Below are 20,888 nucleotides of genomic sequence, written 5' to 3'. Positions count from 1 at the left end.
CTTTCTACGCACAAAGCGATACCGCCGGATACAAACATCAGTTACCATGCCTTGAATATGCTTGAAGAACAAGTCACCGTTCCCCGTCATTCAAGCGTAATGATATCCGTCAGTACCGAAGTGCCTGCAGACATGGAGGGCGTCGTCGAGGGCAATCATCACTTACTGCTCGACCGTGAGATTTGAGTCGCTAGAGGCATAGCTGAGCTACGTGCAGGGAAAGCAAGGGTGATGCTCACGAACTTCAGCCCCGAATACAAGCACATTAACAAAGGCACCACGGTCGCCTACATTGATGTAATAGTACAAGCCAGCAGTGCGTTCGCCTTCATGGACTCTAAAGATCCTGCAATGACGACTGTAGTACCTGAACCAGCTTTCGACGTTAATGAGAACCTTCCTAGGCATAAGAAAGAACAGTTAAAAGCTCGGCTCCTGCAATACAAGGACTGCTTCTCGTCGTCGTCAAAAGTTCGACAAACCATTGTCGCCAAGCACCGCATCATAACCGACGAATATGTCCGCCCACTTCGTCAGAGCCCGTACCGTGTTTCGGTGTGCGAACGCGAGGCTATAAGGCAACAAGTCGACGAAATGCTACGTGACGACATCGTCCAGCCGTCCAAGAGTCTGTGGGCGTCCCCTGTGGTGTTAGTGAAGAAAAAGGATGGAACCCTACGTTTCTGTGAGGATTATCGTCACCTCAACAAAATCACCAAGAAGGATGTATACCCTCTCCCACGGATTTATGACGCCTTGGATCAACTCTACAATGCAAAGTATTTTTTGTCGATGGACCTCAAAACTGGCTACTGGCAAATCGAAGTTGACGAAAGGGACCGGGAGAAGACTGCTTTTATAACACCAGACGGACTGTTCGAGTTCAAGGCACCTGCGACTTTCCAACGCGTCATGGATACAGTACTGGCAGGCTTGAAGTGGCAGACTTGCCTCGTCTACTTGGATGACGTCGTTGTGTTTGCCTCAAACTTCGAAGAACACCTCCGGCGCCTTGAAACAGTTATTCAAGCAATCAAGACCTCCGGACTCACGTTGAAGCCAGAAAAGTGCCGCTTCGCATACGAGAAGCTCTTGTTTTTGGGCCACATCATCAACAAGTCTGGAGTGCGCCCTGACCCTCAGAAAACTGTGGCCATCTCCAACTTTCCTCCACTCGCCGACAAAAAGGCAGTGCGTAGATTTCTTGGACTGTGCACCTATTACATTAGTCCTATGTTCAAGGACTTTCCACGAATCGCCGAGCCATTGACGTACCTCACGGACGTCGTCGTGTTCAAGTGGGAGACGCCGCAAGTGGAAGCATTTGAAGAACTGAAGCGACGCCTGCTGTCGCCGCCAGTACTTGTGCATTTCGACGAAAACGCCGATACTGAAGTCCACACTGACGCAAGCAGTGTAGGACTTGGCGCTGTGCTTGTGCAGAGGACTGACGGTCTAGAACGAGTTGTAAGTTACGCTAGCCGGTCGCTGTTGAAGGCGGAAGCAAATTATTCCCCAACAGAAAAGGAGTGCCTGGCCATCATCTGGGCTACATCAAAGTTTCGCCCCTACCTCTATGGCAGGCCCTTCAATGTTGTAAGCGACCACCACGCCTTGTGTTGGCTAGCTAACTTAAAGGTTCCATCAGGTCGCCTCGCACGATGGGAGTCTGAGACTTCAAGCATTCGACATCACTGTCGTTTACAAGTCCGGGCGAAAGCACTCTGACGTCGACTGCTTGTCTTGCCCCCCGGTGAACCCCGTCAAACCCCCGCCACAGGACGACCAGGATGACGACACTTTCTTTGGACCCATCAGTGCCGGCGAATTTGCCGAACAACAACGAGTCGACCCAAAACTAAGGAGCCTTGTAGACTACCTGGAAGGCAAGACTGTCGTTGTGCCGAAGGTGTTCAGGCGAGGATTGATGTGATTTTTCTTGCAAAACGACATTCTCCTAAAGAAGAATTTCTCGCCACTCCGAGCCAACTACCTCCTCGTGGTATCTTCAGCATTGCACCCAGAGGTTCCGCAAGCTCTGCATTATGACTAGACTGCTGGACACCTCGGTATTTTCCGCATGCTTGCGAGAATACAAGAAAAATACTACTGGCCTCGCCTCACTGCCGATGTCGCCCATTACGTAAAGACATGCCGAGACTGTCAGCGACGAAAACACCGCCGATAAGGGCAGCCACACTTCTACAGCCGATCGAACCACCTTGCCGACCGTTCCAGCAGATCGGGATGTGCTTATTGGGGCCTTTGCCGACGTCGACGTCTGAGAATAAAAGGATCGTCGTAGCTACGGACTACCTCACCCGCTACGCCGAAACAAAAGCCTTGCCCAAAGGCAGTGCCGCCGAGGTAGCCCAATTCTTCGTTGAGAACATCCTCCTGCGTCACGGTGCCCCAGAAATCCTCATCACCGACAGAGGTATGGCCTTTATGGCAGGGCAGAACTAACTCAAGCCATCTTGCGATACAGCCAGACAAGCCATCACCGGACCACCGCCTACCACCCACAGACGAATGACGTCACCGAGCGCCTAAATAAGACCATTGCCGACATGCTGGCAATGTACGTCGACGTCGAACACAAGACGTGGGATGCCATCCTTCCGTAGGTGACCTTCGCATACAACACGGTCGTGCAAGAAACGATGCACATGGCGCCGTTCAACCTGGTCTACAGAAGGAACCCGGCAACGGCCCTTGACGCCATGCTGCCGGACGTCACCGACGAAGAAAATCTCGACGTTGCCGCCTATTTGCAGCGTGCCGAAAAAGGTTGACAGCTCGCCCGTCTGCGCATCAAGAACCAGCAGAGGACAGACAGCCGGCACTACCGACGACGCCACGTCGAGTACTAGCCTGGTGACCGTGTTTGGGTCTGGACTCTGATACGTTGACGAAGACTTAGCGAGAAACAGTATGTCGTTATGTCGGACCCTATAAGATCATCCGACGTATTGGCGCACTGGACTATGAGGTCGTGCCAGACGGCATTTCGCAATCACAGGAGCACCGCGCACGACCTGAAGTCATCCACGTGGTGCGTCTTAAGCCTTTTTACGCCTGCTGAGGAACTTAAGGCATTTGTTGCTTTGTTATTGTTTTTGCTTACCTTTATTATGCGTGGTTTGGTTTTCGCTTTCGTGTTTGTTTGTAGCATCGGGACGATGCTTTTTAAGGGGAGGGTATTGACAAGCATACATGTTTATCATTCACCGATGACCACTTTTCATCGGCTAGCAAATGATAAAGGTTATCGCTAGGCACAGGACGCGCCTGCATGTATCAGAAGTTTCTCGAACGTTATCGATGCTTCTATCCGTTGTCTGTTATCACCGACACTTATGTAATCTGATTGTATGAGCGATGCGAATTGTCTAGTACTTTCTGGAAGACACGCAGGCACCAGGGATTAATCTGGAACCTTCGATGACTCATGTATAAAAGCCGACGAGTTTCACCGCTGATCAGATTTCGATGATCGCCGACTGTGTTCACTGCTATCGTTGTGCTTCGAGAGCAACTTGCTTTTGTGACTAACGTTGCACGTTGGGCTTGTTGGTATAACATGACGGAGGCAAAAGGCGTAGCGCATCAGAAACAGGACACAAGAGGAAGTACAGACATAGATGTGTTGTCTGTGTTTTTCCTCTTGTGTCCTGTTTCTGATGCGCTACGCCTTTCGCCTTCATCTTGCTTTTGTGGGCACAGGTTTGCCCAATAAAAAGTTTGTTTCATCAATCACAGTTTTGCGACTGTTTTCTTCATCGTCACTACCCAGGCAGCAAAAGTCGGCTACAAGCGTTCCTGACTCGGCTTGACCCAGCTTTACACGGCTAGTGCTAAGTTAAGCTCTAAATTAGACGTCTTCTGTACAGCTTATATTATATGTCTTGAAGACTTCTGCTATAAGACCTGGTGGAGACGTACAGGCTCAGGTACACATTTTTAAAGTCAATCTCCAAGTCTTGCAAGCAAAACTTGCGCACATTTTTACTACCAGCTTGCAACGATTCCTTCGACAGCACCATCAGTGGAATGATTACATCGTTATGTTATCATCACATAACAGCTCTCCGCACAATACAGTGTATTACCAGCGTACTGCAAGGTTTATGCTCGAGACGATTTCGCATAGACCGCTAGTTAGACGGTTACAGCACGCGTACCAAGTATCAGCCACTGAGGAAGGTACCTTCCTCCATGGCCAATTCAAACCTACCGGGTCAGCTCAAACTGAAAGCCGGGCCATAGTTTCGTGTGCCCGTCATGGCAATACAACAAAACCTTTCAATAAATATGTGTACCGTTATTACGCAATTCGTAAAAGCTTTAATAAAAACATTTTGAACGAAGTTTCACAGGCTAGTATAACATGGCGCGGCGCAACAGTTGGTGCGCTACTATGGCTTGGCCGCTTCCAACACTAGCTCCCGCGCCTCCCGTGCTGCCGTGCATTGTCTCCGTTCGCGCTTGCCGTGTCGCGCATGGCCGCGCGCCCGCGCCTTGCAAAGAATTCAACGGGTCGGTTTCATGCAGACATTGCATTCCCTGTGTGTTTCTGCGTTGATGGCTCAGCTTCATTTTGGTAAGTGGTTAAAGTTTTTCTCTCTTTTGAAAGCTCTGTCGCACGATTGTAGCACCATGACCCTCTTGGTTGATTGTTTCTCATGGAACGGCTGTTGTTTCGAACTTCCTCACAGCACGTCCGATGTCACGGACACAATATATAAGCTCGTCAGGTTGGGATTACATTTTGGTTGGTGAGGGATAATTCACTGTCGTTAGCATGGACTGTCCGTGCTAAAATTGTTACATCGGGAACCGCTTCTCGCGGAGTCGCCGCCTAGTTTCCTCGTGGTCGAAGGTTGCGAATTTTTTAAGTTGGTGCTGTAATTATATAAACGTGAGCTATGCCGCTTATTGACTTATATTACTTCGTTGATGGTCTTAGAACTGCATCACTATGTGAATAATATATCTGCGTCCCCGACTGATTGCATCGAGACGTAAGCACGTTATATACGTCCGCTGCATTCAGTTTGTGAAGAACAAATGCAAAGCAACAACAGCTTGATTTGGGCGAGTTGGTTCATACTGAATAACGTAGGTACAGCGCAACAACTTTTGTAAGGAAACGGAGACTGGAAAGAACGCTGTACCTGCGTTATGTAGTACGCTGTACCAGCGTTTTCCTGTCTCATTGTTTCCTTCCAAAAATTGTTGCGCTGTACCTACGTTATCCAAAAGCAAAGCGGCGCACAAAAACAAAATGAGACTTTGTGGGAACTCCCTTGTAGCCCGTTGTATAAGATATGCTTTGATTCATTTTTTGTAGTACCCAAGGCCTTGAACAGCAAAAGTATGACAGCCTGATCAATGCAAGCACTTCTATGGATGAATGCTACCCGTAGTGCAGTGAGGCCATGATTTCAGCGAACAATACCAACCACAGTGACATAATCTTGAGCCTCAGATGGGGAATGATGGCACTAGTTCCCAAAAGCTTGGACGGGACTTGAAGTACTTACAACGAGCAGAGCAGGATCGAACATGTGCAGCTATATAGGAGTATACTCACGCATGTAGAAGTTGCGTCGTGCAACATGTTATTAGCTACCGTCCAAGCTGTCTAAGTGTGCATGACTCTTGTCTCTTTTTTAGGTGCTTTCAGACATTCACATACTAATGACAGACATGGGAAGACTATAAGACGTCAAGATGAAAGGCTCCTAGCAGCTCTCAGTGTTCCCAACGAAACTGGCAGAATGGCAATGGCTTGATTACAAGCTGCCTTTGGAGAACAAAGAAACCGTGACCACATTAGAATCCGAGCACAGCTCCAATCCTGCATTCTGACGACACCTTGTAAGTAAAAGCTTTATGAATTGACTACATGAGCCCATTTTTATAAATAACTCGTGCCAGGTGTAACTAATGCCTTTTATATGCATGTTAAATTGACTTCATTGTTTTATTGAAATTGTGTGGCTTCATGTTTTTGAGTTGTATACGCAGTAGTTTCAGTTAATACTTTTTTTATACTATGGCTGTTTACATCTTGGCAGTATTTGTGTGTAAATATTGCTGCAGTAATTTCTCTGGAATGCATAATCATCTAGTGTCATTTGCTGTTCCGCCTTTTCTGGGGATTTCATACCCCCCTTCATGCAGCCACTGTAATATCCACATGGTGTATATTTGGTGTTCTCGGCTTTGAATCCCTTTTGGTCTCTTCCAAAAATTTTTTTCAGACACAACGGCTCTCTGTTATGGGGGGCCGGTACTTAAGGAGCTTTACTGCGGGCATCCTACCCACTATTTTCAGACAGTTTGGGTGGAAACTTAAGCTAGACTCTAGGCCAGCGGCGGAAAAAGAGCTTCAGGGACGTGCATGTCTACAGTGTTATGGAAGGTAAGTTTAGAGGGCTGCTGTTTGACTGGGCATAAGTGGAGTGACTCTTACCCACAAAATCCATGCTGTTTTGAATGAACAAATAAATAAAAACATGAACACATTTGAAAAAATATCATCCATCCAGTGTAGCTAAGTCGGGTGGATATCTTTTTCTTTTATAAGCCTTCCTCCCCCTTGCAGTTCCATAGAACTGATGTTCCACAAATTTTATTTATGAGTTGCAGATCTGTTCGTATGTAGCAATGGTTCGATATCAGCCACAACTGCTGATACCGTGTACACGTGCTACTTGCACTGTTTGACTAGATGGTTTGGTATTCCAGAAGCTATTCATAGCAATACCACGTGGGAAAATGTGATGATCCCATGCCATTCGCCAAGCAGCAACTGCCTGGTTGAAGAATTGCAGTTTGCGAGTGGGTAAAAAGCCAGCACGTTACATTAAGCTTGGTTTTCAGGTAGTTTTTATATAGAAATTTTGAATATAATTTCGTTTTTAACTGAGTCAGCATCATGTAGCATGTTTACAGTTTATTAAAATCGACTGTTGGTTGTATATCGAAGTGCATGGTATGGGATTAACATTTTGTCTTGGGGTTCTAAACTCTACTTACATTAGTCTGTTCACAATGGCCAGATAACTTCCAAGGACCATCTATGCATGATGTTGTGACATCATGCTTTAGTGTGGCCATAGGGAAACTTGTATACATTCTGAAGAACTTTACTTTAGACAATAAATTCTGGGAACCCCAAGTAGAGTTGGCGTTCAGGGCCACTTGCTTACAAGATGCAGTGTAAAAGAAAGCTATAATAAATATTTACTTCCAGGCAGCAAAAGGACATGGGAGATGCTTTAGGTGAACGTGAAAAGGCATTTTAAATTATAGAATGAATTATACCTGTCTTCTGGCACTATGTTTATGCCTGCAGATTTTAAGCAGTTTTTATGTGTTGTATTTGTTTATTTTATGCCATTGTTCAGTCTTGTGAGGACAGCCACTGAAAGGCCAGGCTTAAAACAGCTATGCATCATGAGTGCATCAGTCCTATAATGTTTAAAAGTGGTGTGCGCATTACATGCCCTTAACAGTAGTCACCGAGAGAAAACAAAGTGTATTCGCTAATTTTTCTAATATGTAGAGATTATTTCTTAGTCATGTTTATGCTAAGCATTTGGCTTTTACTGGCCTTACTATAAGTGAGTCTGGTCTTTTTTCCTTTTTCTGACTGGCGCAGATTCTTCAAAGGATACTGGACCTGCCGCCAGCTGACATGCCTTTCTTCCTCCTTAGTCCTGTTAAGATGTGGGGTCAGTTTTTCTAGACATGCAATCCATAATACACGCAGTCAGTGCAAGGCATTACACGCCATTCATTTCCTATGTATTATATTTAGTCAGAATCAAAGCAGGGCAAGCACATGTACATAATTTGCAAGAATAAAATTTTGTATTTTGCTGATTTTGCTGCCTCTTAAACATTGTTATGAAATGCTGGCTATAGAAGAGGCATTTTACAAGATGTCTTTTCAATGTGCCTCATTCAACACCCTTGTGTGCTGCCTGAATTTTGCTTGTGTTAGCAGTATACCCAAATTAATTGTGCGCTAATGCAGATCACTGGTACTGGTATTGTTTTCTTGGAACCAGTGGTGCGATTCAGGATTTCTAGGAAATGTACATATATTGAATGCGACTGGATTTAACTTTAAAATAAAAACACGCAAAGCTACTAAGCTGAAAAAAGTTCAGTATTATGTGCAAAATGCATGCTTTTGCAAAGGCAAATATTAAAAGCTGCATAGATTCCATAGTTTGGTAATGAAATCTGTCAAGGTATAATAGTGAGCCCATCTGTGACATGCAAACATGTATACATACATTTATGCACTGAAATAACATTCTTCCAAAATGAATAGACCCGTAAGAGCATTAATACACTTTGCAAGTCCACAGCACTTTAGAAATTGCATGTCGCACACGGCCTCTCAACATTATACCTTCACAGATTTTATTACAAACTGTGGAATCTATGTGGCTCCTTTTAATATTTATGCCTTTGCAAAAGTATGCATTTAGACCATTATACTGAACTTTTTCAGCTTAGTAGCTTTGGTGCGTTTTAGTTTTGAAGTTAAAGCCAGTCACATTCAATATATGTACAATTCCTAGAAATCCTGAATCATAAGACTGGTAAGAAGAAAAGCATATCAGTACCAGCGATCTGCATTAGTGCACGGTTAACATATGCATTAGTTAACCTTTTTTTTTTGCAAGGTGGATTGCATAATTTCTTTGGCAAGCAAAATAAGCCTTTATACAAAAGTTCTACAAATAGTCTAACGAACAGCTTGCCAAGACTTCCCCAAGACGAATACGGAGGGAGCATTAGCTTGGCTTCAGGAGTGCTTGTGGAGTTCTAAGGCTATTACTCGGCTTGTACAAGCCGGATAGTAGAGAACCTCTTGGCTTGAACAAGCCAAAATGTAGACTTCTAGATGGGTTTGTGCTACCTGTGTACTATGTGATAATATTGTTAATGAAGGCACTCAAGCCCACAACCTTTGGTGGGAGTTGAACACTCGAACTTTGGTGTTCATTAAGGAAAATTTAATGAAGGCAGAGTTAATTAAGGCATTCGAACCCACGACCTTTGGTGGGAGTCAAACCCACAACCTTTGGTGTTAATTAAGGCACAGTTTATTAAGATAGAATTAATTAAGGCACTCCAACCCATGACGTTTGGTGGTATAAAACAAGTAATAGGAAGTAACAACGCATTCGAATGAGAATGTCAAGTAGTTTAATGGATGTCTCGTGAGCGCGCATGCTTTCACCTTCATTTTCCTTAGCCTATGCTAAAGTGACTGTAAACTTTTTCCAGCTTCTTCATAGATATGGGCTCGTGGTCGTGATGCCATCGTAGTCGTTGCATCGTCATTTCAGCTTTGTAATCTGACTCTTGTAATGTGTAATGCCGTTGTCGTCACACAGTCATCATGCATTTGTTGCCACAAGGGTGTCTTGATGCCATTGTGGTCATAAATTTAGTAACGTCATGCCGCTGTAGTCATACCGCCTTCATCATTCCATCGACGTTAATCCTTCTCCGTCATTCTATCATAATCATGCTGTTAACATTCAATCAAGATTATGCCATTGTCGGCATGCTGTCATTATCAGACCGTCAGTATCATGCATCCGTTGTCAGAGTGTCTTTGTCATTGATGCGAGAAACTCACTGGCCTACTGCCTACCCAACCCACACCAAACACTGGGGAGACAGTAACTTTATTATAATTATAGCATTCACAGTCTGAAATGTTAGATTTGTGTGATGTCTGATGAAGTCGAGAGTATGACAAAATCTCGTCTGCTTAGGAAGAATCATGGTGAAAAACAACAGATGTTGACCAAGGTGAAAAATGATGGAAAGCTTGATGTTCTGGCCCCCACATGGGAGTCCTGTTCACAATAAAGCTGGGTTACATGCCCATGGCTTCCTTGTGAAGAAGGCACCCATGTCGGAACGTCAAGCTTTAGAAACTGCTTTTTCGTCTAGTGTGCTGTACGCACCGATCATGGATGTGGCTGTCTGGTCCTTCAGGGTGTCTCCAGTCAGCTCCTTTGACAGGCAGCCACCATGGAGCAGCAGCCACCTGGAACGAAGGCAGTGCGCAGGCCTCAGCACAAAAAGGCACCACTGCCAAGGCCATCAGTTCATAGTGGCCTCTCTACCCACCATGTTCTCAATAGGTCACCTCTACAAACACTGTACTGACAAAGAAAAAAGTATTCGGGTGGTATTAAAATGCCAGCTGCCAGTGCTACAGCACCTTTACGCACAAATTAGTTTTGTCTCTCAAATATTTAGTTTCAACATATTTCTTGAACTTGCAGTGTCATTTTAAAGACATATTTACCATCAGAAGCCATTTTTTCAGCGAGTTTTGTTGCATCCACAAATGTGAATGGCACAAATGAGCTGGTCATAGCCGGAATTACAGGGTACGTTTTTAGCATACATGGTAAGGCAGTGAGTTTTGAAGGGCTATGACGTGGCTCTTCTGATTATTTCGGGCTTTGTGTCATGTGCAGCTGGCTTACATCAGCTGACAGGTGCTCATCAGCTATGGCAGTGTTGTTGACACCATATTGGTGCGTCTGGTGCTAGTGCACATAGCAGAGGGAGAAAATGAATTCTGTCAACAGTTTATTGCATGATGATCCAAATGCATGATGCAGTAAGATGAGTACTCTTTCAATTTTCCAGGAAGGAAGGAGAGCAGTAGCGAGCAACAGCAAAGTGCAGCTTGTGCTCCGACCTTGGAAGACAGTGGCACTACGCCAGAGGATGGCCCAACCGTAGAATACTGGGATGGTTTCAGCCTCGATAAAGAGCCTCTGCCGAACCGGAGTCTTGAATCAAGCTTTGCGCCAACTCAGCCAGAGAAGCCGAGCATCTCCTGGAGGAGAATCATCTCACTGGGTGATTTTGTAGATGCTGTTCGTAATCTCGATAACCACATGTGCCCCAAGTCAACTGGTCGCTTTGTATTTGTGATGGAACGCAAAGTGGGGCTGTATTCGGAGCTTAGGTTTGCCTGCAATGAATGTGGGCAAATTAAGAAGCTGACGATTGACACCATCCCAGAACATACATCCCTCACTGACAAAGCAATATTATTTATTTACTTCAAAATACCTTACAGGCTCCATTAGGAGCATTGAGTAAGGGGGGCATTACTGCAAGACAGTTGTACACGTGAATACCGAGACGCAAGAACCGCAGAAATGAGTAGAAATCATCGTTACAAAACAGGGTTACAAATGAACGTACAAAACATCGTAGCGTACAAAACATCGGCTAAATTTCAGAGAGATCAACAGTGCTGCCGTGTGGGTTTTCATGAGCATCGGATCTGGCCACTTGCAGTTCGAGGAAGCGATGTCAATCATGGGAGTTCCTGCTATGAGTAAAGGGGTTTTTCTGCGTCGAGAGGAGTTTTTTGAAAAGGTTCATTTACACTTTTTTTTGTTTTTATATAACAGTGGAAGACTAAGAGTTTATTTCTTTTAGTAGAATTAACGTGACGTTGCAGCTATGCTAAGCAATTCGTTTTGAAGAGAAATACGGCATCGTGCATATCCCCCCATTCAATCTTTTATCATTTAATCTAAATGTTTACAATGCAATATCAGGATTGCCACTACGGCAGCAAACCTGCAGCTTATATGTTCATCCATGCATGCAGGGGTCATGTTACGAAGTGTAACATCGGCAGTGTGAAATGTTTTGAAATTTTGTTGCAGTGCTGGAAAGCCATCCTTCTGGACCAGATGATAAAAGCCGGAGAGAGAAAAAGCTTGCAGATGAAACGAGGGCTTTTTGTGAAGATGGTGTAACCTCCCACCTCACAGTGATTGTCGATGGTGGTTGGTTACACCGCAGTTATGGACATCGGTATTCTGCCAATTCTGGTGACGCTGTTATTATAGGAAAGAAGAGAGAGATAAATGAGATGTGAAAGGCAGGGAGGTAAACCGGAAGCATAGGCATATCTACCGGGGGGAGAGGGGGGGCACTTGCCCCCCACTGTCATCCCCCCGGTATGCCATTTGCCCCCCCCTTTTGAAAGCGAGCACTTGCGGCTGCATGATGGAGAGTCCAACAAAACTACAGCTGAAGCTAAACTTTCGTTCGTAATAGAGTGGCCATGTCAGTAATGTTTTTCTTTACTACGTATCCTTGCTTGGGCAGTGAGGATTGTCTCCTCGGGACGAGCTGTAACGGACGAGCGTGTACAGAGAATCCGTACGCGCTCGCGCTGCGAGGATGGCCTGGCGCTGGGCAGTTCCTGCCCTAACAAATGTCAGCTTGCACTACTTGCATCATGACCAGTGTTTCGGGACCCCCATATCCGTATTCGAAAACACAATCAGCTTATTTTAACCTGCGGGTGAGGGGGAGGTCAGGATAACGTATTATAATCGGCCGCACCCAACAACTGGTGTGGTTTACGGCATGAAATTGTTGGATTTTCAAACACACAGTTACCCTAGCCCGGCCGCCTTACATCACTGTTACCCGAGCTTATACCCGACTGATGCGTGTAAAGCGTGCGCACACAGAGCAATGCTGCGACACATGCTCTGGGAATGTGCCGGCAACAACGGTATCGAAACCGCTGCCATTCGCAATGCGCCCATGACGCCAGGCGTTACCAGATTACAGGAAGCCTCGAGCTCGCTCATTCCCGCTGTCTGCGGGGGCCACCGAGGACCTTCTCCGTCGGTGTTGCTGCCACTGGGAGGCAGCCCTGAAAAGTTTGGAGCTGGAAGACCAGCTCTGGGGCGTCTGGCAAGCCGAAGATGCTGCCCGAGTACAAGGACTTGGAGCCGACACATGGCGCCACTAAAACCAAACTGCCGGCTCTTTAATAAAGTTTATTTCTTCTTCAAACGCTGGAACTATTTAATATCTGTCCGGAGACAGAATACATAGCGTTGCAGTCCCAGTATCTAATCACCATCAAAAAGTCAAACCTCTTACAGGTATAACTGTTGAGTTTCACCATCTAATCAGAACTTATTGTAGATATGTTCGTGAAAGTGACCTGGCTCGAACTTGCAGAGTCTTTTAAATACCAATAGAACACTGACTTGAATTTTTTTCTAAAGGCTTGAGTCACTTCTGATCTTGTCGATTTCATTTTCAGGCTGTTTCTAAATAAGAGCTACGCTATTAATTGTATCCCAGCAGGAGCAAAAACAGCAGATGTTTTATATTTTGTAAAAAATGAGGGCCACTTTTTAGTGGCGTGTATCGAAAACTTGCACTGTGTAGGTTGCTAATGTGCTCCAAAAACAGTTACTGAATAGTCTCTTTCTCCCAATTTTTATGTGTTATACACGGCATTTAGTTGTTTTCCCCCCGATATCCTCGGTGAACTATGTGGGGCATGGTGTTTTTATTTATTTGAAGTACGAAGAAATGTTCTGCGTGATGAGCGATAAATGTTTATCCTGTGTAGATTCATTACAGTCTTTGTAGAAAGTTATTCATTGGAGCGTTCCAGGGAGTCATACTGCCACTAATCGAAATGTTTCCCAGACTCCTAAAGCAACAGCACGAGAGACGGTGCATTGAGCTTAAGAAATAGAGATAATCTTAAGCTCAATGCATTGCGAAACATTCACTTTCCTGCTTTTAATGCAAGTGTTGCAGATAATTACTAAACTCGCATTTTTTCATGTGTTTTCGTGCATCATAAGAGATTCTTAGTTTGTTTCTCCGGTGTCCCCTCCGAGTTAAACAAGGCATTTTGTTTATCATCATCAGCCTGTAATTGTATCCACTGCAGGACGAAGGCCTCTTCCTGCGATCTCCAATTACCCCTGTCTTGCGCTAGCTGATTCCAATGTCTACCTGCAAATTTCATCACCCCACCTAGTTTTCTGCCGTCTTTGACTGCGCTTCCCTTCTCTTGGTACCTATTCTGTAACTCTAATGGCCCAACGGTTATCCATCCTACACACTACACGGCACCATTCATGCTGCGCCCATATCTTACAGTGCGCCCATATTTTACGGCTTCCTCAATCTTTCCATGCTATAATTTCGAATATCTCTTACTTTCTTCTTGTTGATATGTTTTGACAGTTCAGCGAATTCTATCTGATCTCTCGAGTTTGACACTTTAATGCTTTGTGGTTTCTTTACTAGGCCCTTTATTAATTGGGAGAGTTTACCTACTGATTGCCTTTGAGCCTTACCTCCCACTTCAATTGCTGCTTCGGAGATCAGCATAGTTACGGTTTCATTCATTACCTGTATGTTGTCTTCATCTTCCTGTTCTAAACCTGCATATTTGTTTGTGAGCACCAGCCTGAATTGGTCTGTTTTTACCCTTACTGTGTCTAGGTTGGCCTGTTTCGTCTTGACTAATTTTACTCTTTCTCTCTTCAAATTGAGAGATATCCTAGACCTCACTAACCTATGGTCACTGCACTTTACTTTACCTAACACTTCTACATCCTGCACTATGCCGGGATCGGCACTCAGTATGAAATATATTTCATTCCTTGTTTCTCCATTAGGGCTTTTCCAGGTCCTGCCGGATATATATTGAGTTTTCCAGCCAGATATATATTGAGCTAAAAAACAACCACGACAGCATCATGTCATACATACCATTTGTGTCATGACATACATGCCATGACAAGCACATGACAGCAATGATATCCCAACATGAGATGTGCTTGCATGTTTTGTCATTCATGTCATGATGCACAGGACATGTCATGAAATCCTTGCCATTCATGTCATGACATTTATGTCATGTCATGCATGCATTTCATTCATATTCTGATATATATTGAGTTAAACGAACACGACAGCATGTCATTCATATCATTTATGTCCTGAAATACATGCCATGAGAAATATGTCATGTCAATGATGTCATGACATGCCATTCATGTTACGTATGCATGCATGTCATGCCGCCCCAATCCTAAAAAGAAATAATGGGGTTTTACGTGCCAACACCATGATCTGATTATGAGGCACGCCGTAGCTCTGGAATAATTTGGACCACCTGGGGATTTTTAACGTTTACCTAAATCTAAGTACACGGGTGTTTTCGCCTTTTGCCTCAATCGAAATGGGGCAGCCGGCCCGCGACCTTGTGCTTAGTGGCCGAACACCATAGCCACTAAGCAACCACGGCAGGTGCCCCAGGTGTACTATGATACAGATCCAGTTGAAGAAACAACCATGACAGCATCACGACATAGGAGGCTAGATAGATAAATAGACAGATACACTCAAAACGCCTGAAGTTCGCAAAAGATGCTGTACATGTACACAAAGAATGAAGTATGTACGTGCAGTGGGGACATTAAATCATTTTGGCGAGATCACTCTCGGCAAATTCGAATGACACTGTCACCATTATTTTTTCGCATAGAAAGGTACCCATTATTTTACCACACGAAGCAGTACTTCCTTCCTTTTCCTTTCCTTTGAGCTATCCATAAAAGCCTTTTGTTCATCGTCCAACGTGCACTGCCCAATTCCACTTCCTCCTCTCAATACCAACTAGAGCATCAGATAACCCCCATCGCTGTCTTCCTGTCGCTTAATGCTACACCTAACATTCTTGTTCCAGTGCATAGATGAGGCATGTTTCCGCCCACAACACCAGCACCAATTGCTCTACTAGCGGGCATGATCGAATGTTGAGCGTTGCCTCCTGTCCCATAGGTGTGTCCGTGTGCCTGTTTGCACTGGAGCGTGTGCATGACTGCAACCGTGGCCTCCTGAACCCACAAGCCTGGTAAATTCAGTGCCACAACAGCCTTGAGAACATCTAGACCAGCCCTATGATTTTCTGCATATTTCAAAGATATCTGCAGATGAGACAAATGCCATTTTTTCATTCATGTTGCATGGTACATGGAGGAGCCCTTCCGTGTCCAGTGATAAAGCTTTGGCAGCTTCTTACATAGGGCCGTGTCCACTCAATACTGTCCCCTTTCAGACTGAAGCGCACTACCAGACCAGCTGGTGAGAAACGTTGTCATAGTAGTCTCCTCGAAACCCTGTAATTGTAATAGTGTGTATTGGCACTTGTAAGGACTGTGTGGCGGAGACAACCACCGCAAGGCCGAGAGATGGCGCCACCGGACAGAGCGACATCATCACCGATACGGAGCCGAGAGATGGCGCCACTGGACGAAGCGACATCGTGAGGATGGAGAAGGAGTGGTGGGGAGGCCGAGGAGAGTGAATAAAGGGTTGTACTTGTTCGAGACGCGGTGTGCACGCTTCCTCCCTGACAAGTGGGGGCTCGTCCGGGATTGGAAATGGATAGCGTGAATGTTCCGGAGGAAGTAGTGCAGTACCTCGTCAACCAGACAGACGGATCGCCCATCCAGCGGGAACAGGTCGCCTCCCTGCTGCGGCAACGAGTGATGACTACCACCGTGACTACCGCGCCGGTAGGCCTAGGGGTGCCGGTGGCTGTGTCGCAGCCGCCTGCCGTGACTTCCACGCCATACGGGACATCAGAGCCGCCGAAGTTCACAGGATTCAACGACCTACAGTCGCCGGAGGTGTTCCTCGAACGTTTGGAGAACTTTTGCCTCGTGTCTGGTATCGACTCAGCCAAAAGGCTTAGTAATGTGGTGCCGGCCGCCTTGGAAGGCAGCGCTAAGCTGTGGTGGCGCTTTGTCGGCGTTTTCGCCACGTGGGAAGAGTTCACACAAGCGTACCGCGCGGAGCACCCAGAGGAGAACCTGAAGGAGTTCATTTATGTCATATCGGCATACTATGACCGCATCGGTGAAACCGTACCGGAAGAGGAAAAAGTCCAGCGGTTTCTCCACCAAATGCACCCGCAGCTACAAGACCTCGCAGAAGGGTCAACCTTTACCACTCTGAGGGAGCTCGCGACGGAGGCGGACGGATTGATGGAAAGAGCGTGGCGGCGATGGCAGTACAAACCGCCGCCACCACCAACAAATCAGGTCGCAAAGGATTTGGCATTTCAACCACACAGGGCAGTCGCTAACGCTCTCGGACCGCGGCCCATGTCGGCGGCTGCCACCGTGGGCACCACTACGTCAGCCACAATGTCTCCGCCGTACCACTGGCCACTACACCCCGCGGCGGTCCAACCGTCCTATCTTCGTGATAGAATTCATCCCGCCCCCACCCTCCCTACGCTGACGCAGCCGATCGCCTACACTTCGCAACCGGCCACTCGTTGGCAGCAGCCCAACACACGACAAGTCCACTGCCAGCGCTGCGGAGGGATCGGCCATGTTGCCCGCCAATGCGCCACGGGTAGGCAAAATGCGCCGCCCAGGTGTTTTCAGTGCCATCAACTGGGGCACGTGCGGGCCGAATGCCCAGAGAATCAGTACTCGGAAAACATCCATTGGTAGATGCTACGCCGGCGGGCATCTACGACAGCGCGCTCCAGGTTGCGGCCACTGCTGGCAGAAAGGAACCCCTTCTCGACATCCGCATCGGAGCAACGACATTCCAGGCCCTCGTGGACACGGGATTCAGCGTCAGCCTTCTGGGACAACAAGCAATGGCGGCCGCTGAAGCCACAGGAGCCAGTCACAAAAGAGAGGTACGCACGCTCCGCCTGGCCACAGGCTGGTCTCAATCTACGTCCTCGCTCCGATGCAAAATCCACTGGGCGGCAGGCTCCCGCCGCCAGTGGTTCCTGTGTGTGCCTGACCTCTGTAAGGACATTGTACTCGGGAGGGATTTCCTGACAGTGACTGGAATATTGCTCCATATTGCACTGGGAGGTTGGACAATTGGGACGGAACCGCAGTGCATGGTACCCTTCGTCAAAGGAGAGCAGCAGGTTAAGGGGGAGCTAGAATCATATGACCTGCAAGCAATCTTTACCGAGCAACCAATCTTCGCTGAGCAACCTGAGCCTATGGTCAGCTCTGAGGTCTCAACCGCCAATGACCCTGCTGGCTTTGCGGCTCAGATGAATGTTGATCCACGTCTGGTGCAGGTGCTCGACACTTTCAGCCCAATTATTACAACTACCCCCAGGCGCACGACAATTGCTGAACATCGAATTGACACTGGGGACAGCCTACCTGTACGTTGCAAGCTTCGCCCCGTCAATGCCAAAAAACAGGCCATTATGGATAATTGCATCCATGACCTCCTAGAACAGGAGCTCATACGCCCGAGTACCAGTCAGTGGACGAGTGCTCCTGTTTTGGTCGCAAAAAAGTCTGGTGGCTTCCGCCTCGCCATTGATTATCGGCCACTGAATAGCCGAACAAGGGTGCCTGTTTACCCTATGCCCAGGACCGACTGGCTGTTGGCACAGCTGGGTCAGGCACAATGGTTTTCAAGTTTTGATCTGTCACAAGGCTTTTTCCAAATCCCAGTGTGCCAACAGGATATCCCTAAAACCGCATTTATCTGCCACCAGGGCACCTTTGAATTCACTAGGATGCCCTTCGGAGTGGCAGGTGGGAAAGCAACCTTCCAAACGTTGATGGACAGAGTTTTGGATGGTATAAATCATAAATTCGCAATGGCATTCCTCGATGACGTCCTGGTGTATTCAGACACTCTGGACAACCACATGGAACACATCCAATGTGTACTCGAGCGCATCAGAGCCGCAGGCCTCACCATCAACCCAGACAAAATCCAACTCTGGCACCACTCGCTCAGGTTCCTTGGACATATTATTTCACCTGGGCAGTGTAGACCTGACAAAGACAAAGTGCTTGCTGTGTTGCACTACCCTCGACCAGCAACAGTCAAACAACTGCAAGCTTTCCTTGGCCTGGCGGGGTATTATCGAAGCTTCATACCTTGATTTTCGCTCACAGCCCACCCCCTCACCAGCCTTTTGAAGAAAGATGCACCCTGGCAGTGGACCAACCAGCAAGAGTGTGCATTCCAGAGTCTGAAGCAGTCCTTGGCCAATGATGCCGTGGTGAACCTGCCTGACCTCAACCAGCCCTTTGTGGTGGAAACAGATGCCAGTGGTATTGGAATAGCTGCTGTGCTACTCCAGGCGAGCCCCGAGGAACTCAGACCTGTGTCATTCATAAGCAGGGTCCTCACGGAGGCAGAAAAACATTACACTGTTCAGGATTGGGAGTGCCTGGCAGTGGTCTGGGCAGTCGATAAATTCAGACCTTACCTCGAATTCACGGAATTCGAAATCCATTGTGACCATTCTTCTCTCTCATGGATGTTTCAAACAAATCAAGCCTCACCAAGAGTCAAGCGGTGGGTCCTTAGGCTGCAAGGCCTTAACTGCAAGATCAAACACAGGAGAGGACTTGCCAACATTCCAGCAGATGCCCTTAGCAGAGCCCCCTTGAACTGTCCAGACAACCCAAGCCAGACTCTACCTGAAACTCTGTTCCCGATTACCGTTCAAGAGCCTGAGCAACACATTACGTTCGAGACAGTTGCCCCCCTGTCTGTGACAGACGATGTGACTCTCCTCAACGATATAGAATGCCTGATCGAGGAGCAAGGTCGTGATCCACTGTTCGCCAAGCTGAAAAGCGTCATGCAAGGTACAATGCTCCCAGAGAACGACCCACAATCATGCCTAATTAGGGACTTGGCTGCTTCGACAGAACTGGAGTCTACTGGGTTGCTCGTTCAGCACAGAGGGAACCAAAAGGTGCCTTGGCTACCAGAGTGCTTGCGGACTCTGGTGCTGAAAATGGCGCATGACCACCTCACGAGTGCACATGCGGGTTTTTTCAAGACATTGCAGCGGGTCTCTTCTCGTTTCGTATGGCTGGGTATGCGAGCAGATGTATCTAAATATGTCAGATGCTGCAAAGTTTGCCAGCGCTCCAAGGCAAATCGCCAAAAGCCAGCGGGCCTTATGAGCAGCCAGTGGGCCACTGCACCGATGGAGGAACTTAGTGTAGATGTCATTGGACCGTTACCACTCACACCACGGCGCCACCAGTACCTGCTGGTGGTGGTTGACAAGTTCACAAAGTTCATTGAATTGTTTCCTCTAAGAGCAGCTACCAGCCAAAACATTGTTGATTGTATGCGGCAAGTCTTCTGTCGGCATGGAGTACCAGTAGCAATTTCCAGCGACAACGGGCGCCCATTTGTCAGTACGCTTTGGAAGAGCCTCCTGAAGCAATGGGGTATAAAAGACCGTCATACCGTGCCTTACTGCCCCGCCGGACAGATGGTAGAACGCCATAACGGTACAGTTAAGGAATGCCTCCGGGCCTACTGCACAAACCACAGGGAGTGGGACTCTCACATCCCCGAAATTGCCTTTGCTCTCCGCACTGCAGAGAGTGTTGTGACAGGCTACACGCCTGTCTTCCTGTGTTATGGTCGAGAGCTGCGCACTCCATGGGAACCACCTGGCACCAAGGACAACGTTGAACCGCCTGCCACGGCTTACCATGCCTTTTCCGAAGAAGTCCGCCAGTGCCTTGCCCAGGCCTTTGAATTTACTCACGGACAGCAAACTGTCGCTCAGGCAAAACAAAAGACATATTACGACCACTACAGGCGGCCAGTTACCCTGAAACCAGGCGATCTTGTTCTCCTGGACAGCCATACTTTAAGTAATGCAGCAACAGGCGTATCATCGAAGCTCGCACCAAGACGTTCAGGTCCCTATAGGATTACAAGGAATGTCGGTGCTAACAACTTCATGCTGACAGACCCAACGACAGGGCGCCGTCGCGGGATAGCCCATGCTGACCAGCTGACCGCGTATTATGAACCTCGACTGGACATGCCCGCGACGGGTTCACGTTCTACGGGGGGGAGACGTGTAAGGACTGTGTGGCGGAGACAACCACCGCAAGGCCGAGAGATGGCGCCACCGGACAGAGCGACATCATCATCACCGATACGGAGCCGAGAGATGGCGCCACTGGACGGAGCGACAT

At 47.2% G+C, this 20,888-nt stretch overlaps 1 protein-coding gene and 1 long non-coding RNA gene across 3 annotated transcripts in view; one reads left to right on the top strand and one right to left on the bottom strand.

The window, feature by feature from the left end:
- LOC119461852 (formylglycine-generating enzyme-like) overlaps positions 1-20,888 on the bottom strand; it is a 148,700-nt gene that overhangs the window by 80,280 nt on the left and 47,532 nt on the right. Inside the window, exon 4 of the mRNA XM_037723221.2 lies at positions 10,011-10,093. Within this exon, the coding sequence (XP_037579149.1) occupies positions 10,011-10,093 (83 nt within the window). The remainder of the gene's footprint in view (positions 1-10,010; positions 10,094-20,888) is intronic.
- Positions 3,714-7,744, top strand: LOC125947621 (uncharacterized). Of its 2 annotated transcripts, XR_007468450.1 has the most exons (4): positions 3,714-4,603; positions 5,680-5,883; positions 6,270-6,430; positions 7,673-7,744. It is a non-coding gene; the product is annotated as an uncharacterized LOC125947621 (long non-coding RNA). The 2 variants fall into 2 exon arrangements; XR_007468449.1 differs by lacking the exon at positions 7,673-7,744 and having other exon boundaries at positions 6,270-6,832.

Source organism: Dermacentor silvarum, chromosome 8 (assembly GCF_013339745.2).
Source record: "Dermacentor silvarum isolate Dsil-2018 chromosome 8, BIME_Dsil_1.4, whole genome shotgun sequence".
NCBI classification, from domain to species: Eukaryota; Metazoa; Arthropoda; class Arachnida; order Ixodida; family Ixodidae; genus Dermacentor; species Dermacentor silvarum.
Note: the sequence above shows the minus strand (reverse complement) of the source record. Positions and strands in the feature narration are given on the sequence as shown.